The 16,655-nt window shown below is 45.2% G+C and overlaps 2 protein-coding genes across 2 annotated transcripts in view; one reads left to right on the forward strand and one right to left on the reverse strand.

The window, feature by feature from the left end:
- The window catches only part of ACP2 (acid phosphatase 2, lysosomal), an 8,937-nt gene extending 4,684 nt beyond the window's left edge, over positions 1–4,253 (forward strand). The window contains exons 8-11 of the mRNA XM_008574691.1: positions 672–754; positions 871–977; positions 1,097–1,272; positions 3,352–4,253. Coding sequence (XP_008572913.1) covers positions 672–754; positions 871–977; positions 1,097–1,272; positions 3,352–3,485 — 500 coding nt within the window. The 3' untranslated portion in view covers positions 3,486–4,253. The remainder of the gene's footprint in view (positions 1–671; positions 755–870; positions 978–1,096; positions 1,273–3,351) is intronic.
- Positions 4,254–4,335: 82 nt separating this feature from the next.
- The window catches only part of DDB2 (damage-specific DNA binding protein 2, 48kDa), a 21,708-nt gene continuing 9,388 nt past the window's right edge, over positions 4,336–16,655 (reverse strand). The window contains exons 4-10 of the mRNA XM_008574694.1: positions 9,623–9,768; positions 8,021–8,120; positions 7,755–7,932; positions 7,282–7,424; positions 5,261–5,425; positions 5,065–5,110; positions 4,336–4,754 (exon numbers count right to left, since the gene is read on the reverse strand). Of these exons, the coding sequence (XP_008572916.1) occupies positions 4,705–4,754; positions 5,065–5,110; positions 5,261–5,425; positions 7,282–7,424; positions 7,755–7,932; positions 8,021–8,120; positions 9,623–9,768 (828 nt within the window). The 3' untranslated portion in view covers positions 4,336–4,704. The remainder of the gene's footprint in view (positions 4,755–5,064; positions 5,111–5,260; positions 5,426–7,281; positions 7,425–7,754; positions 7,933–8,020; positions 8,121–9,622; positions 9,769–16,655) is intronic.

The raw sequence follows: 16,655 nt of genomic DNA on the forward strand, positions 1-16,655 counted from the left end.
CATAACCAGATCCTCCCTCATCCCATTAGTCACCCAAGTGTCCCCAATTCTCCCGATGCTTAGTTGTGTGTCACTGTATGACCATAATCAGGTTTGCATGCTTCTTTTCTGACATTCATATTATTCTTAAGTTTCACCCAGTCAGAAGGTCCTCTCTCTCCTAAATGAATACCTACCTCCAGGGATCCACTGGGGGCCATTTCAAGAGAAGGCTGAGAGTAATACACATGCCAGTGTCCTCATCTGAGCACCCACGGGTGTGCCAGCTGTCAGAGCTTTCTGACATTGCGGTAGTTGTCAGAGCCTGCAATGGCAGTTAGCCTGGCATGGAGACCATCTTGTGTGCTCTGAAGCAATCTTAAGTTTACATTTATTCCAAACTGGAGTAATTCTTCTAACATGGGCAGGGCCTCATAGGTCATTTTTAAATGGACAGTTTCTACATCTGTATTGAAATACAGATATCTATCTTGTTTTATCTTGCTTCCTTCTGTAAATTTGCAAGTTCTTAGAGAGCAGGGGAGCTGTAGAGTTCCTACACGTTCCCCATGGACCTCAAGAGTTCTTTGGTGACCCAATCCAGGACTAGCAGGAGGTGAGAGGAGCACGGATAGGTTTGATCAGAAGAGTGATGGCTGTAGCCACTGACACTGGGGACTTTTCTCCTTCAGGAGTCTTGCTGGCTCAGATACGGAAGAATCTGACCCTAATGGCAACTGCCTCCCCACTCCCCAAGCTGCTGGTTTACTCTGCGGTAAGCCCCTGCACTCCCCAGCATGCTAACATCAAGCAAGAAGCTGGATGTCTTCCCTGTTCTGTTCCTGAGAGTGCAGGGGAGCAGTGCTCATGGGGACCCCCTCTCCTTTCCAGCACGACACTACCCTGGTTGCTCTGCAAATGGCACTGGATGTCTACAACGGTGAACAAGCCCCCTACGCCTCCTGCCACATGTTTGAACTGTACCAGGAAGATAATGGGTGAGTGGAGCTACCAGTCTGTCCTCTGCAGGGGCACTTGGGTGGTGGCCGAGGGCAGCCCAAGGACTCAGTTACAGGCATGGTAAGCAGCTCCCATCTTGCCTCCTGTCAACCTTCAGGAATTTCTCAGTGGAGATGTACTTTCGGAATGAGAGTAATAAGGACCCCTGGCCGCTGATCCTGCCTGGCTGCTCTCACCGCTGCCCCCTGCAGGACTTCCTTCGTCTCACAGAGCCTGTGGTGCCCAAAGACTGGCAGCAGGAGTGCCAGCTGGCAAGCGGTGCTGCAGACACAGGTGGGCTGCCCCTGCTTCTGTGCTAGTCAAGTCCCAGACCAACTTGAAATTCACATACACAGATCTCAAGAGCTGTCACACTTCCAGCTGTCCTACTCCATTTCCCTGGACAGTTCCCTTTCCCACTCCAAGATCGTTGTACACCTTCTTCCTACTCCTCACCTCAGGTGGTGCCCCCAGTTATGTCACTAAGAAAATAAGAGCAACCAAGAGAAAACTGTCTCATTCTCCCACCACCAGATCTACCAGCTTACTTGCTGCTCTAAGCCACTACTTAGGAGCAACCTCACCATTTACACTCTGGGCCCATCTCTTCTCTCCCCCACAAGGACCTCAGGTACCTCAGTGTTTCCCTTTATACTGGAACACTCCCATCTCATAAGTCTCACAAAGACCTCTGAGGCCCACATTTTTTTCCAGCTATCACCGTTTCTGTTCCTCTGGAGTGGAATCCTTGAAAGAACTGCCTAGATTCTGCCTTCGCTTCCTCACTGCCCACTCTCTCATTCTCACATTAGGCAGTCTTGTGTCACCTTCCACTGCATTGAAGCCACCCTTGCCAAGGAGACCAATGACCTCCTCTTAACAAAGCCAGTGATCCGTTCTTAGTCAGTGTCTGTTACCTCTCATCTGTGTTACATAATCAGTCACTCCTTCCTTAAATACTTTCTTGGCTTATCCTGGTTTTTCTCCATACAGACAGCTTCTTTATGGGCTTTCCCTCCCTATTAGACAATGGATGGCCCAGGACTTGTCCCCAGCCCTTTCCCCATCTATCCCCATTCCCAGAGTGATTTCATCCAATCTCATGGTTTAGATACCATCTCCATGCCAAGTTCTGTTTTTATGTATGACTTGCAGATTCATGACCTCTTCTCTGAGCTACGTACAGTTTGATATATATCCAGCTGCCAACTTCAGGTTTCTACATGGATGTCAAATACGGCATCTAAAAGTTGATATGTTCAAAACTAAATGTTCTTCCCCCTCAATCTGCTCTTCTTCCAGGCTTCCCCATTTTAGTAAATGCCACATTAGTCACCTAGTTGCATAGTACAACTCTAGGAGTTATCTTGAATACCCTTTCTTATACTCTTCATCCAATCTACTAGCAGATCCTATCAACTTAACCTTTCAAATACATGTTCTTGCTTCCCTAGTCCATCTACCGTTCCCTCTTGCTGACCCCTTAAAAACTTCCAAATGTTCTTTCTGATTCTGTCCTTATCCCTACCAGACTCTAAGCACAGCAGAGTTAATTCTTAAAAAACATAAAAGTTTACATAACTGTCCTTCTCAGAATCTTCCAGTGGCTTCCCTTCACCCTGTCCTTATCCCTACCAGACTCTAAGCACAGCAGAGTTAATTCTTAAAAAACATAAAAGTTCACATAACTGTCCTTCTCAGAATCTTCCAGTGGCTTCCCTTCACATGTGGAATAAAGTCCAAGTTCTTTATCATGGTCTCCCCGGCCTGCTTGATCTGGTCCCCTACCCAGTCTCCTACCTGCCCCTTGCTTACTCTGCTCTCATGACACTAACTTTCGTGCTGATCCTAGAACATGCCAAGCTTATTCCTCCATGGGGCCTTTTACACTTGCTTCTTGTGCGCCCGCCACCCCTGCCCCAGGACACTCTTCTCTCAGGTCTTTGCATGTCTTACTCATTGACTCACTGATCCTAGAACATGCCAAGCTTATTCCTCCATGGGGCCTTTTACACTTGCTTCTTGTGCGTCCGCCACCCCTGCCCCAGGACACTCTTCTCTCAGGTCTTTGCATGTCTTACTCATTGACTCAAGGCCTCTATTCAAATTCTCCCTTCCTCAGTGATGCCATCCCTGACCTACCTTGCTTTGCTTTTTTTTTTTTTATAGCATTCATCACTAACTTCATTCCTATCATTTGTTTGTTACTGGATCTCCTCTCCTAGAATGTAAACTCCTTGAGGACAGACTTTGTCTTGACCACCCTTGTATACCCCGTGTGTGTCAGAACAGTACATGGTATATTATAGACGCTCAAATATTTGTTCAATGAACGCTGACATTGCCTTTCTCTCCCCCTCCCCCCATGTGCAGAGGTGGTCGTGGCCTTGGCAGTGTGTGGCTCTATCCTCTTCCTCCTCATAGTGCTGCTCCTCACCGTTCTCTTCCGGATGCAGGCCCAGCCTCCCGGCTACCACCACGTTGCAGATGGGGAGGACCATGCCTGACAACCACTCAGCCCCCTTCCCTCTGCTTATTAGGGGAGGTGGGCTGGGCGTTTGCTTCTGACTGTTGCTGCTCCCTAGCCCACGGACAGGAGACACTGGGTTGGGCCTGCCTCTGATCACCCTCTCCCAGATGAATGAGTGGGGCTCGGCCTGGCCCATGGCACCTGTCACTCAGCATTCACATGCCTGATGTTTACCAAGTACTGTTCTGGACACTGGCTTTCCCCAAACAGGATCTGCCTCCTCCGTGCTCCCTATGGATCTGAGATACAGAAAGTATTCAGGTTTCACTCGGAATCTGGGATAAAAAACGATGGAGCTGATGTTGGATCCGCTTTGCTTTTCCATCAAGCCCTGCTTTCCCTTCCAGCCCGGAGTCCGTCTTGCCTGTCAATTCTTATTTTAGTGGGAAAAACTGCACAACACTGGGGGTACAAACGTTGGCTACCAAGGAACCGGATCACCCAGCACCCAGCAGCCAGCCAAGTTTTCCTTTGTCCAGTTGAAGCTACCATTAGAGTCAGACATAATGCTTCAGACACCTTTGTCACCTCTTCAGCTTCAGCAAGTTGGAAGGGTGTTTGTACTTGGGAGGGAGGGAGGAAGGGGAGTGATTTGTCCTACAGAATTATGAAATTATTCTCGCTGTCAGTTGGGCTGGGGTCTCCAGGGACCTGAGGTAAATGCAGGTTGTGAGCTGACAGCTCTTGACTGTGGCCCAGATTAGGGCTGAGGCAGCTCCCAGAGAATGAAAGTTTTGGACTGTTAGTGCTGTTTCTGTGCCTTTTCTTCATTTTTGAGACCCAAGGAGCCCTTTGACCAGGTTGCTGCTGAAAGATCACTCAGAAGCTCAGTTGGGTATGGTTTTATTGTCCATGTCAATAGTGAGCATAAGTCAAACACACCACCTGAGCACTCTGCCACCAGACGTGAGAGAGGAGAAAAGCACCTTGGTTCCAGGCTAAGCTTGGTTCCAGGCTAGATAACAGCAGAGACCCTTGGGGCAGCTGGGTCGCCAACTCTGGAGAAGTTTCTGGAGCTAAGTTCAGAGCAGTAACATGCCAGTGTCCCAGTCCCAGCCCCATCTACAGTGACCCTGCTCCAACCCCAAGACTTGGATACTTTGGCCCTTTAACAAACAACTGCCTCTTTTCCCAGGACGTGTACCCGTTGGTGGGCTCCAAGCCCCTTGCTTGGCCCACACCTTCTTTAGTGTGCCTCATTTCCGTGTCCCAGCTTCATCCTGGCTCCAAATAAGAATGTGGTAACCTAGGAGAAGTGAGAGCAGTCTGACTTACACCTTCTATTATGAGTCTTTGAGGGCTTGGGGCTAGCCTGGGGAACCTAGGATTTGGTTAGGAAATTCTAGGAAACTGGACATCAGCCAGGCATTGGCATGACCAAGACAAAGCAAGAGGGATGGAGGGCCTAGGCCAAAGAGAGCACTGTCTGTTAGCCATCTTCTTTACTGGCTTCTGCCCTTGGGTGAATGTAGCAAGGCTAGGCTGACGATGTCCCAAGGTTAAACCAGGAAGTAGGGTTGGGCTTGGCCAGTCAGATACACCCTGCTCCTACTCACCCATTGCAGAGGCCAGCGTGTCCCCCATGGGATTGAACTCATTGAGCTGCAGAGACAAGAGTAGCAGTATGAGGAGGGGGTGAAGGTATTGGCAGAGATAGAGAAGGCCACACAAGGACTAATGTCTGGTCATTTTTGGTCATTAAGGTAGATGGAATCCCCTATTCCTCCCATCACTTGAGGGCCCAAGCCTCACCGAAATGATACCAGAAGATTCTGGGTCATAGAGCTGACACATCATCTTCCCTGAGTTTCCATCAAACACATCGACTGTCCTTAACTCATAGGGGGTACAGCTTTTGAAATTAGGATCTGGGTATCGGCCCACGACAATGAGGTTGTACCGAGGATGCCAAGTTGCCTAGGAAATGGAAAGGCTGGTCAGGAGACTAAATGCAGAACACTCTCAAGAGGGACGTCAAAAATATTCTCTGCCGCTAACAAGCCAACAACTTAATAATGGAGGTAAGGCCTACATGGAAGTACAAGAAGGGTTTTCAATTGTGTGTGCATGCACCATTGCAAATTTTTAATCCTCAGCTGGCCCCCCTAGCCCTTAGGATACCTTCAGGCCTTCTCTCTCTTTTGTATTTCTTGAGATCATACCAACTGATAAATGTTTTAACATCAGCCTGACCTAGGCATTAACCTAAGAGGTAAGCCTACAACACAGCAAAAAGCCTCTGGTAACCAGAACTAAATAGGACATAAGTTCTGAAGTAACTCACTACCATCTCTCCTCCATCAATGTGAAAACTGAGTGTAGTATAAAATGGCTAGTGACTACCAGCCAGCTGCCAAAAAAAAAATTTTTTTTTAATTAATAAATAAAATCACTAGTGGCTAAAAGGGGGAGGAAACCCATGTTCCCCAGATTACTGTACTCAAAACAAATCTGGCAGTTACTGGAATGACAGAATTGGATGGAATTTTCCTAATTAAATTTCTCAAGGAAGTTTTGAGGGAGGAAAAACATGGTTAGCAGAAAGGACGAAATTGTACATATGACGGCTTGGAAGTAAGTCACAAACAAATCACACATGGGAGGCTGTAAGTTGGCCTGGCTGGATACAAAGTAAGTGATGAGGACAGACGGATTAATGGGAACACCAACTGGTGAAGGACTCTTGATATTTATTAAGAGCTTAGATTTGATTTGAGTACGTGGGAGGCACTCAATACTAGGTCATCATTTACTGAGTACTTAGCAGGTGCTAGGCATAGTGCCAAGTGCTTTAAGTACACTGATCATCCTGACAGCAGCCACCAGTTAAGATGCTACTATTCCCTTTTTACAGATGAGGAAGCAGAGTTCCAAAACTTAAGTAATTTGATCAAAGATTCTAACCCAGGGGTGTCTGACTGCCTGAAGCTGGTGTTCCCCACTGCTACACTGGCCTGGCATGAGACTTTAAGATCTGAAGAAGATCTGTGGTCTGGAAAAGAATATGAACAACTAGAGCAGAACTGGTAGAGCACAGGCTGCTGGGGGGCTTGGGCAAGAATGAATCAAAGGATTTGAAAGCTATAAATCTTGGGGACACAGGACAGAGAAGCCATTAACAAGAACCTGAGAGGGCCGGCCCGGTGGCGCACTGGATAGTGCGCCGCTTGGGAAGCGCGGTGGCGCTCCTGCCCGAGGGTCCGGATCCCACATACAGACCGGTTCCCGCCGCTCACTGGCTGAGTGAGGCGTGGGAGCAACACCGAGGGTTGCGATCCCGTTGCCGGTCCCCGGTCCGGTACAGGGGCAACACTGGGGGTTGCGATCTGTTGCCGGACACGGAAAAAGACAAAAAAAAAAAAAAAAACAAGAACCTGAGAAAAGATGGGATAATAAGGGACTTATTTCTATTACAGAAGCCACCTAAATCTGCAAGACAAACTGAGAAGGTGAGGGTTGGTTTGTGGATCAACTGCACACACAGGTAACTGCAGCTGACAGGACAGACAGAAGGTCAAAATCTCAGAAAATGCCCCCAGTGAGATCGGGGCTGATCAGAGAGACATAAAGAAAACTCAGTAAAATGGGATTGCAGAAGTGGGGAAAAGGAGCAGAGAGAGCCAAAGGGACAAGGGACTGTTCTATGTCAGGGCAAGAAGAGATCTGGGACTGCAGTCTTACCATGTCTGTCCCCTCACCCCACCTTGGGCAGACCTGGGCTGTTCTCAAGGGCACAGCTCCCCTCTGTGAGCTTCCTTCCCTCCATCACTCACCTTGATGGGCGTGAGATGCTGGAAGTGACGGTGAGGGTGCGGGATCAGGCCCAGGGGGCAGTCCCACTGGGAGGCAGAGTAAACCCGAATCTCACTCTTCTGGTCAGTGGTCAGAAGCCTGGCTCCATCCGGACTGAAACAAGCTGGCAAAATGAAAAGCCCCTGAGCTGAAGGAACCATGAGCCCCCCATTGTCCTGACTTTCACAGGGCTCTTGCAGAGGCACCCTCTCTCCCACTCCTCCCTAGATAGGAGTGGAAGGGAAGAAGTGAATCTGGGCTGTAAAGAAAAATATTCTAGAAACTCAGCAGCCAATGGGGGCAGCCAGAGCCAGAAAGCATCCAAGATATCAGCATGGCAGATGCTATCAGGGGTAAAGGTTTGACCTAGCAGCTTCCAAACTTTGAGGGAAAACCCCTGAAGCAGTCAGATAAGGCGGGGTCTGCAGGAAAGATGAAATCTGGGATATCACACCTGCGTTGACAGGATGCCTGTGCGGCAGCGAGTAGAGGAAGCTGGCTTTCCCTCTAACCTGGCGCAGGTCCCAGATTTTCACTGTTTGATCTACGGAGGCTGTGGCCAGGAACCAATCACAGCATGGGTTCAGGGCCACATGAGTCACTTTCTTTTTGTGCATTCTGAGATTCCAAAGCTGCAGAGAAGAGCTCGGTTCAGGCGGGGACGCAGAACCGAGGTGGGGGTGAGGAAGGGACAGGGAGGACCTGGGCTAGAGAACACACCTCCTTGCCATCCATGTTCAGCAGGACCACATTCCCCACATTGTCGCCTGTAACCACCACTCGGCTTTTGTCGGAAACATCCAGGCTGCAAAACCAGATGCTGGAGAGAGAGACTGTGTGGTAAGATTCTTGGGGATGGAGATAGGTCCATTTATTCACTGTTGCAGTTCCAGGATCTAACCCACCACAGGTGTTCAGTAAATATTTGTTGAATGAATGAATAACTATCTTGCCATGGATTCCCAGTAAGGAACAACTTAGACTTGTCTACCAGCCAGACAGAGGGAATGGGGTGACAAGGATCAAAAATTGGCCAGCTACTGCTGGGCCCAGGAGCCTCAGCTGGTAAGAGTCCCTGAAGCAGCCAACCATAGAGCCAGAAGGCAAGTGCCCAGGCTTGCTCGCCCCCCACGGCCCGGGTTCTGAGGAAGCCTCATTGCTGTTCTCTCCCTCCACTCTCCACACTGTGAGCCAAAGGAGATGACAAACCAAACAGGGATTACCCAGATGTTCCTCAGAGCTGGCTACAAAGGAACTTCTGCCCCCTTCTGAGCATTTAGGGGAAAAAGCATATACAACTCAGAAGTTCTTTTAACTCAAACTACTTGAGAATGAGGGGAACAGATACGGGCTGTGCCTCAGGGATCCTGATGTCCAGCCAGGAGAACTCAGATTCACATTTTTGCTCTCAAACCCTCAAATCCATGCTCCACTACCTTTTGTCATTCCCTGTGAATATCTTTAAACAGGAAGGTTCCACTGGAAGAGTAACCTGGAGCTGAGTCTATCCAGTCACCTGACCTAACTGCTCATGTATTTCTTACTCTAGTGGGGGCAGCCCAGAGCAACATCCAGCACTAGTTCGACCCCCACACCCACACTTAATTCCTTAGGGAGCAGTTAGAATTGTGTCTCTAGAAATCAAAGTGAAGGGCCGGCCCGTGGCTCACTCGGTAGAGTGCGGTGCTAATAACACCAAGGCCCCGGGTTCGGATCCCACATGGGGATGGCCGGTTCGCTCACTGGCTGAGCGTGGTGCTGACAACACCAAGTCAAGGGTTAAGATCCCCTTACCGGTCATCTTTAAAAAAAAAAAAAAAAAAAAGAGAAATCAAAGTGACAAGCATTTTGTAATTTTTCCAGCCGCTTGCTCTTGCAGAATCCACAGTACTTTCTGGACTCGATTCTGTCCATTTAAGCTTCCCACCAAGGAACTGGTCAGGTCATCACACTCCAGTAAATGGAGGGAATTAAGTCTTAAGTCCTTAGTTTCTGCTCCATTCTCTAAATGGCTTTCTAGGCCAACACCATATTGACTTGTCTAGTGAGAGTCAATGTCTAGTCTAACATAGGTATGACTCACAGAAGAGCAGAAGCCCTTCCTTCACTGAGAAGAGCTGAGGATTCAGAACACCTTCCCAAAGCAGTAATCCACCTCGACCAAAGTAAGAGCAGCCAAAGAGTTTGAGAAAAAGAGGGAAAGGTAATACCTGTCCTTTCTTCCCTGCACCAGGTTTGGGTAAAGGAAATAGGATCTGGCTGCTCTGGCCAGAACTACACTAGAGGTTAGGAGCCTTTTCCCCTAGTAGATAAACTACTCACTTGCAGGTGTCTGAGGTGGTAAAAACTCGGAGAGTGTTGCCTTTAAAGTCCTGCAGCCTAGTTGTTCCCTCCATTGAGGAGGCGAAAAACTGGTCGGTATTGAGAGGGTTAAACTTCATCCCAGTGATGCTCCCTCCGGCTCCAATCTGACGTGAGGAAGGAAAAAGGCAGTGAGTGAGGGGCCAGGAAGTGAGGAACCAGGCCCGCATACACGTACTGTGTTCTGACAGAAATGCCAGTCGGAACGAAAAAAGGAAAAACAAGAAAACACTAATTGGCACTTGGGGCCAAGCCAGCTTAGACATCTGGACACTAGGATGCTCTCCACATGCTCATTATTTTGTCAGGCCTTATCTATAACTTTTTTAAATTCACATATCATCGATTTGACTGTTTTTCGTATGCAGATCTATGAATTTTAACATATGTATAGATTTGAATAACCACCACCAAAATCAGGATGCAGAAGAGTTCCTTCACCCCCCAAAACTCTCTAGTGCTCTCCCACTGTAATCACAGCCCCTGTCACCCCCAGCCCCTCGCAACCACTGATCTGTTTTCTGTCACTATAGTTTTGCTTTTATAAAATGTCATGTAAATGACTCATACCATACGCAACCTCTTTCACAGGCAACTGCCTTCTTTCATTTCACTCAGCATAATGCCTCAGATTTATCCAAGTTGTTGTGTGTTTCAATGGCTCATCCCATTTTACTGCTGAGAAGTATTCTATTGTATGGATGTACCATAGTTTGTTATTCCCACAGTGCTCTTTTTATAAGAGCTTCAGGAGTTGGCTGGTTAACTCAGTTTGTCAAAGCGCTGCCATGTAACACAAAGGTCAAGGGTTCAGATCCCTGTACTGGCCACACGCCAAAAAAAAAAAAAGAGGTTGGGCTCAGAGCAGGGGGGCTGGGTTAGGGAAGGAATTAGATCTGTGCTTCCTATTATCCCAGATAATAATTATGAAATAATCAGGATAATACCAATGACTTACCCTTAATAGGTGCTTATACATATCAGGCACTGTTTTAAGAACTTTACATCTCCACAAGCTACTTTTCCTCTTCTTCCTTGTGCTGCTGCTACCCCAGCCTCATAGACCTGTACATGGTGTCCTACACAACAACCACTTAACTTACTAACTGGCACATTCCATTCCCCCATAAAACATTTTAACCAATGTCCATGGTTTGCCAAAACCTTGCTGCTGGTAAGACAATCTTCTGCTCCCACCATTTGAGTTCTATGCTTACCAAACCAAGGGTTAGTTATATTTGTTCTCAAGCCTGTTCATGCCAGTTGTACTGTTTATTGTAATTATGTAATTTTATTAAACTTATAAACTGATGAAATACATGCAAAAAGAAAGGCCGTTGTTATTTCTAAAGAAGCCATGTTGAATGCTTTGGAAAAACTAGATAAAAATGAGTTGCTAAAAATAACATTTGTCAAATTAAACATGGGTGAAATAGTTATAAAAGATTAGGATAGTAAATAATAAAAATCTAAAAAGAATCTGCAATCAGATTGGTTCACAAGTATCTTTAAATTATGTCTCCACTTTAAAGAAATGGAAACTATACCCTATAAAGAATACATTATGGATGTGGTTTAAGACCAGATGAACCTTAACTGGTGGACTCTACTCTAAGAGAAGGATTGGCTCTATATCAAAGAATTAGTGATAAACACACACACAAATATTTTAAGTTAAAATGCTTGAGTATTCTCCTTCTAGAATGGGTGGACTAGGTGGTTATAACCAACTCTTGCACTGATAAGGACTAACAAAACCCGGACAAAGTATAAAAAAACAAACTATTTGAGACTTCCAATTCCAGTGATGGTGGGTGCACTTATGTCAGACCAACTTCTGTTGAGAACAACTAGAAAAGTTAGATAAAATTGTCTTTAAAGAAAAGTTTCTGAATGCAATGGAGGGCTATCAAGGCAGCAAGGACTTGAAGACCAAGATCCTAGAGAGGAGAGAAGCGGAAAGATAAGGCTGACATCTGATGCTGCTTTTTCTCTTCAGACACATGCAAATTACAAAGTTGTGGCTTGGAGGCAGAGAAACCAAACTGCATAGAAGCCGAACAGGAAGTGGTGGTTTAAGGCTAAGCAGCTGAGAGGTTTTGTCAGTTTCACAAAGCAAGGACAAAAACTGGAGCTCAGACCTGCTGAGGACAGGTCTTCGGAAAAATCCAGCTTTTAGTTAGGATCTCCGACACCCTAAAAAGAAGGGTACAATGGAAACAGACCATCCCTCACTTGAAGTCAAGATTCAAATACTTTCGATCTGTAGTCAGGCTAAGATGATCTGCTCCCACCCTCCCTGCTTGCCCCAGGCAAAAATAAATTCTCTGTAGGAAAGTAATACCACTCAGAACTTCAAAGTATCTCTACAAGTTTTCTTACACAACGTTTGGCATTCAATCTAAAATTATCCAGCATATCAGAAGACAAGACTAAATAACCAATAACTAAGAGAAAAAAAAAACAACAACAACAGGAAGTCACACAGAAGATCCAGATATTGGAGCTATTAGACACAGACTTTAAAATAATTATGATTAGGGCCGGCCCGGTGGCGCACTGGATAGTGCGCCGCTTGGGAAGCGCGGCGGCGCTCCCGCCCGAGGGTTCGGATCCCACATACGGACTGGTTCCCGCTCACTGGCTGAGCGAGGAGCGGGAGCAACACCGAGGCTTGCGATCCCGTTGCCGGTCCCCGGTCTGGTACGGGGGCAACACTGAGGGTTGCGATCCGTTGCCGGACACGGAAAAAAAAAAGACAAAAAAAAAAAAAATTATGATTAATATACGTGAAATAAAAAGTAGACCTAATTAAAAAACGGGCAAAAGACTTCTCCAAAGAACAGACATTTCTCCAAAGGTATATGGATGGCCACTTGCACATGAAAAGATGTTCAACATCATTCATTAGTCATTAGGGAAATGTAAATCAAAACCACAATGAGGTATTGTTTCACACCCATTAGGATGGCTACAATCAAAAAGATGGACAATAACAAGAGTTGACAAGGATGTGGACAAACTGAAACCCTCCTATGCTGCTGGTGGGAATGTAAAATGGTACAGTCGCTTTGGAAAACAGTTTGGCAGTTCCTCAAAAAATTGAGAAGAACCCAAATGTCCATCTACAGATGAATGGATAAATAAAATGTGGTATATATCCCTACAGTGGAATATTATTCAACTTAAAACAGAATGAAGTACTGATACATGCTATAACATGGATGAACCTTCAAAACATTATGCTAGCCTGTCTGGGGACCCGAGGCATGGAGAAGGGGACCAGACCCTTCTCCCACAAGCAGGCACACCACGCCAGTCCCTCAGGGCCCACCTGGGGACCCAAGGCATGGAGAAGGGGACCAGACACACCCCAGAATCAGGCACACTGCCAGCACCAAGGAGCATGCCAAAAACTTTACCTCCCTTTTGTGGCCCACCACAGCCACCACAATAACCATGGCTGCTGTGAAGGTGGCTAGATGCCACAACCACCACGCAGATCATCCACCAGCCACTGGAGTGCATTCATACAAGGAGAGTCACCAGCAGAAAAAAAGAAAAGAAGAGGATGTCTCTCTCCACAAAGCCCATTTCAGAGTGACAGAAGAAGCATCTGCTCTATGATAATATCAGGGGACCTGATCACACCTTTCAGCACTGGACATATCTAGGCAATAAATCAACAGAGTAACCATTATTCTTTCACAAGGAGAGGAGAAATCTAGGGTAATTAGAGGGGGGAGAGGGGAGGGAATGGAGGAAGGGGAGAGATTGGACAAGGGGCATAAAGAATAATTATGATTTGTAACAATATATATGCTAGTAATATTGATTTGATCAACATATCTCAATGTTCAACCCCCAAAATATATATAATCGATTTTGATTCAATAAATAAAATTTTAAAAGCCCCCAAAATAACTACAAAAAACATTATGCTAAGTGAAAGAAACCAGATCCAAAAGGACAAATACTATATGATTGCATTTATACGAAGTACCTAGAACAATCAAATTCATAGAGGTAGAAAGTGGATTACTGGTTACCAGGAGCTGGGGAGAGGGGTAATACAGAGTTTTTGTTTAATGGGTACAGAGTTTCTATTTGGGATATTGAAAAAGTGCTGGACATGGACAGTAGTGATGGTTGCACAACAATGTGAATGTATGTAAAGCCGCTGAATTATATAATTTAAAATGGTTAAAATGATTAATTTAACGTTACGTATGTCTTACCACCACAATAAAAAAGTAGTAAAGATCCTACCTGATGAAATATAAAACCTTCTATGATCAAGAACAAGACAAGGATACCTGCTAAAGCCACTATTTACCAGTATACTAGAGGTCTTTGCCAATGGTATAATAAGGGGGAAAAAATAGAGGAACAGTAAAGAAAGAAATCAAATTCTCATTATTTGTTGATGATAAAACTTTGTAGAAAAAAATCTAAAATCCTCAGAAAAACTATTAAAGTTAATAAATGTGGATTTCTGCTTCCAACCATGATAGTATCAGAAACTAAATATCAGGGGTATTCCAAAAATTCGTGGAAAAATTTGTATTACCTTTTAATTCTATTTTTCCATGAACTCTTTTTTTTTTGCTGGCCAGTGCAGGGATTGAACCCCAAACCTTGGTGTTATCATCACCACACTCTAACCAACTGAGCAAACCAGCCAGCCTCCATAAACTTTTTGAAGTACCCTCATATACTTTCCTGCCTTAAACAACTAGAAAACTGGACAAAACACATGAAACAGGTTTTCAGACACTGGACAGTAGGCAGCACAAGACAGGAGGGAAAGAAAGGAGGCAGCCCTGCAACTGCCCAGCTTACTGCTTAGTGAGAGTTTCCAGGCTGCAGCACAGGGAGGGAGGAGCCAAGTGGTCTACTAGTCTCACTGGGCTGAGGAGACAAAGTTGCCAGCATGACAAGAATTTGTGGGGCAAAATGCTGGGGAGGAGAGATGCACAGAGAGAGCACTCTGGAGATTTTCAGAGGGGTCCTCTCTAGGCTTTGGCTGAGTACTAATGTGTAAATGTGTGTGAGGAAACTACCCAAGGTTGGAGGAAATAAAAACACCAGAAGTGAATGAGAGAAATTCTCAAAACAGTTTGTATTCTCACCATCCAGAAAGAAAAGACTTAACACACAGGGCATGGAGCGGAGCAGAGTCCTAAAGGGTGATGCCCCAGGGCAAAGGGGACAATTTAGACCTAGACTATAGGCTGCCTTGGACCCATTGTAACTGGGACAGATTGAATAATCATCCCCCCAAGATGCCCACACCCTATTCCCTGGAACCTGTGAGTGTTACCTTAGGTCACAAAAGGGATTTTGCAGATATGATTAAGTACGGATATTGAGATGTGGAGATTATCCAGGATTATTTGGGAGGGATGGGTAGAATCAAAATGGTCCTTATAAGAAGGACACAGGAAGAATCAGAGTCAGAAGAGAAGGCAATGGAAGGAATGATGGATGCAGAAATTGGAATGAATCACTTTAAAGATGGAAGAAGAGGCCACAAACCAAGGAAACCAGACAGCCACCAGACACTGGAAAAAGAAAACAAATTCTCCCCTCAGGACCTCCAGAAGGAACCAGCCCTCCTGATATCTTGACCTTAGTCAAGAGAAACCGATTTCAGATTTCTAACTTCCAGAACTGTAAGAGAATAAATGTGTTGTTTTAAGCCACTAAGTCTGTGGTAATTTGGTACAGTAGCAGTAGGAAAATAATATATTTACTACTCTAACGAAGCTTTAAAGCAAGCCTTGAAGGAATCTAATGGATTACAAATAACTTAACTGAATCCCAGAACAAAGTCCAATAATATTTTAAAGAATACAACAAGACCCAACATCCAACAGTGTAAAATTTACAATGTCTAACATCCAGTCAGAAATTACCAGGCATCACCAGCCTGCCACCAAAAAAAAAGAAATTACCAGGTATGCAAAGCCTGGTAAATTACCAGGCATATTTTTCATATTTTCATATGGAAAATATGACCCATAACCAAAAGAAAACTTAATCAGTAGAAATAGACTCAGATATGACACAGAAGGGGCCAGCCCATTGCTCACTCGGGAGAGTGTGGTGCTGGTAACACCAAGGCCATGGGTTCAGATCTCATATAGGGGTGGCCGATTAGCTCACTGGGTGAGTTGAGCATGGTGCTGACGACACCAAGTCAAGGGTTAAGATCCCCTTACAGGTCATCTTAAAAAAAAAAAAAAAAGAAAGAAAGAAATGACGCAGAAGATGGAACTAGCAGATGTTAAAATGACTATTATGAATATACTCTATATGTTCAAGAAATAAGAGGAATAATGAACATAAGGAGAGAAACAGAAGATGAAATGGTGGGGGGGAAGGCAAAAAATTAACAGTACATCAGTGACATGCAGGATAATACTTAGTAGCCTAACATACATGTATGAAGAAGAGGAAGGGGGAGAAGGTGGGAAGGAAGGAGTGGTGGTAAAAACTATTTGAAGAAATAATGGCCTAAAAATTTCCAAATTTGCGGCTGGCCCACTGTGGCTCACTCGGGAGAGTGTGGTGCTGACACCACCAAGGCCACAAGTTCGGATCCCTATATAGAGATGGCTGGTTAGATCACTTGAGAGAGCATGCTGCTGACAACACCAAGTCAAGGGTTAAGATCCCCTTACTGCTCATCTTTTTAAAAAGAAAAAATAAAATAAAATAAAATAAAAATTTCCAAATTTGATGACAACTATAAAACCACGCATTTAAGCTCAATGACCCCCAAACAGAAGAAACATACAGAAAACCACAAAAAGGCACATTGTAATCATTTTTAAAGCAGCCAGAAGAAAAAAATCACACAGAGGAACATAAGACTAAGACTTCTCATCTGATATCATCTTTAAAGAACTGAAAGAAGAAAAACTGAACCAACATGTTGCACATAATAAATATATAAAATGTTTGTCCATTGAAAAATAAATACAGGGCC

This window comes from Galeopterus variegatus, unplaced genomic scaffold (assembly GCF_000696425.1).
Source record: "Galeopterus variegatus unplaced genomic scaffold, G_variegatus-3.0.2 Scaffold1088, whole genome shotgun sequence".
In the NCBI taxonomy this organism is placed as follows: domain Eukaryota; kingdom Metazoa; phylum Chordata; class Mammalia; order Dermoptera; family Cynocephalidae; genus Galeopterus; species Galeopterus variegatus.